A 1,758-nucleotide genomic window follows, 5' to 3' on the forward strand; every position below is an offset into this window, starting at 1 on the left:
TACATTTTACCATTTTCTTCCTGTTCTTCACTTCTACAAAACCATAAGTACCTCTGTTGTAATGAGGTTTCTCAATTATGTACAGAACATTTATCAGATTTCTCTTCAAAGTTTAAATGTTTTAAGATTACTAGTTGTCTTTGTTTGAAGCATAATAACATATGATATGATTTATAAGCATCTCTATGGCTCTCCCTTTCAGAGGATAGACTCACAGGAAGCTCGACGCAGAGCAAAATACCTTGAAAGAGAGAATTCCCGCCTGGGAATGGAAGTGAAAGATCTTGGAAAGCAGGTCACCATCTTAGTTATGCAGGTAGAAGCAGCTAGAGCAGGGCAACCTCCACCAGTTATTCCTGGTAAGAAAAGAGTTCAGAATTTTGAGGTTAACTTTAATTTGCCTTTAGGTATCTGTCACAGTAATAATTGTCTTTTTCTTTAACTTCAATTTCAGTGGAAAATGATAGTCCAACTGGAGCGGGTGAGGTTATCTCACAACGATTGGTAGCATTTAGAAATGTTGCTGAACTCCAAGAACAGAACACTCATCTCAGGACTTCATTGAGAGAACTGTCTCAACAGATGGAGGCAGTTGAAAAGGAGGCTGTTGAAAACAGAACACAAGACTTACAGGTTTGTATTAGAATATGATAATATAAAGGCAGATTGATTAAATACAGTAGAAAAGAATATTAAGGTAAACCACAAATGCATAGAATTAAAATAACAGTTTAACAGATTATTGCAGAATTGTTATTTCTACTATAGCTAAATCAATTTTGTCTGTCATTGAATAATTATAATTAGTGTATTCAATTAATTAAATTTTACAGGAGGAGCTAGATGCAGCTAAAACACAGTTGTCAGAATTGCAAGCAGCTCGTGAAAGACAAGAATCACTCATGGAAAATATTGTTAATCAGCGTAACATGTACCGCACCCTTCTGTCTCAACAATCCCCCCAGACAGTAAATATAACAATTTATATAGTTGCTACAGATGATGTATGTGATTATGCCATTGCATGAGCATTACTGATGATGGTTTAGATAAAATATTATTGATTTTTTTCCCATATAGAAACCACCATCTTCAGCTCAGTCTTCCCAGTCTTCAGATGTTTCTCAAGAAGAATTAAAGAAAGTGAAAGAGGAACTTGAAAATTCAAAGAAAGAATTGGCAACATTAAAGAAGGAGCATGAAGAATACCGTGAAGAAAAAATAAAGAATGATAAATTGCTGCAGGATGAGTATGAGAACCTAAGGGCCAACATGGAGAAGACAAGGTGACTATTGTTCATGAGTATTTATTGAGTTTTATTGACTTTTTGTTGTAAAAATTGATAACTATGACTATGAGCTTGATGTTTTATTATTATTCTATTTGACTGTTAAGATGATGATAGGGAAATGCACAATATTAAATGTTCTCTATATTATTTACTTTTATTTTTCCAAGGAATGAGAATGTCAAACTAATATCCCAAGCTGAGTACAATGATGAAAGGATTAAAACGCAACAAAATAATGCTGAAGTTCTCCAGAGGCAGATCATGGCACTGGAGAAAAATAATTCAACACTGCAAGGTGAATAATTTGTTTCCTAATGGAAACTATTTTTTTTTTTATTATTGGCATAGCATTTATTCTTATTTGTTTCATGTTATAAGATTGAGTTAAAAATCTACCGAGGAAGATAAATGCAAAAATTCATGGAATGGTTTCTCCCTATATGGGGACACCCAAATATGTGGCATC

The 1,758-nt window shown here is 33.7% G+C and overlaps 1 protein-coding gene across 1 annotated transcript in view; it reads left to right on the forward strand.

Moving 5' to 3' along the window:
* Window positions 1–1,758, forward strand: part of LOC119585136 (nucleoprotein TPR-like) — a gene marked incomplete at its 5' end in the record, with an annotated part of 14,700 nt that overhangs the window by 10,833 nt on the left and 2,109 nt on the right. Inside the window, 5 exon segments of the mRNA XM_037933767.1 lie at window positions 203–359; window positions 455–633; window positions 834–968; window positions 1,081–1,286; window positions 1,460–1,587. Of these exon segments, the coding sequence (XP_037789695.1) occupies window positions 203–359; window positions 455–633; window positions 834–968; window positions 1,081–1,286; window positions 1,460–1,587 (805 nt within the window).

Source organism: Penaeus monodon, chromosome 19, assembly GCF_015228065.2.
Source record: "Penaeus monodon isolate SGIC_2016 chromosome 19, NSTDA_Pmon_1, whole genome shotgun sequence".
Taxonomy (NCBI): Eukaryota; Metazoa; Arthropoda; class Malacostraca; order Decapoda; family Penaeidae; genus Penaeus; species Penaeus monodon.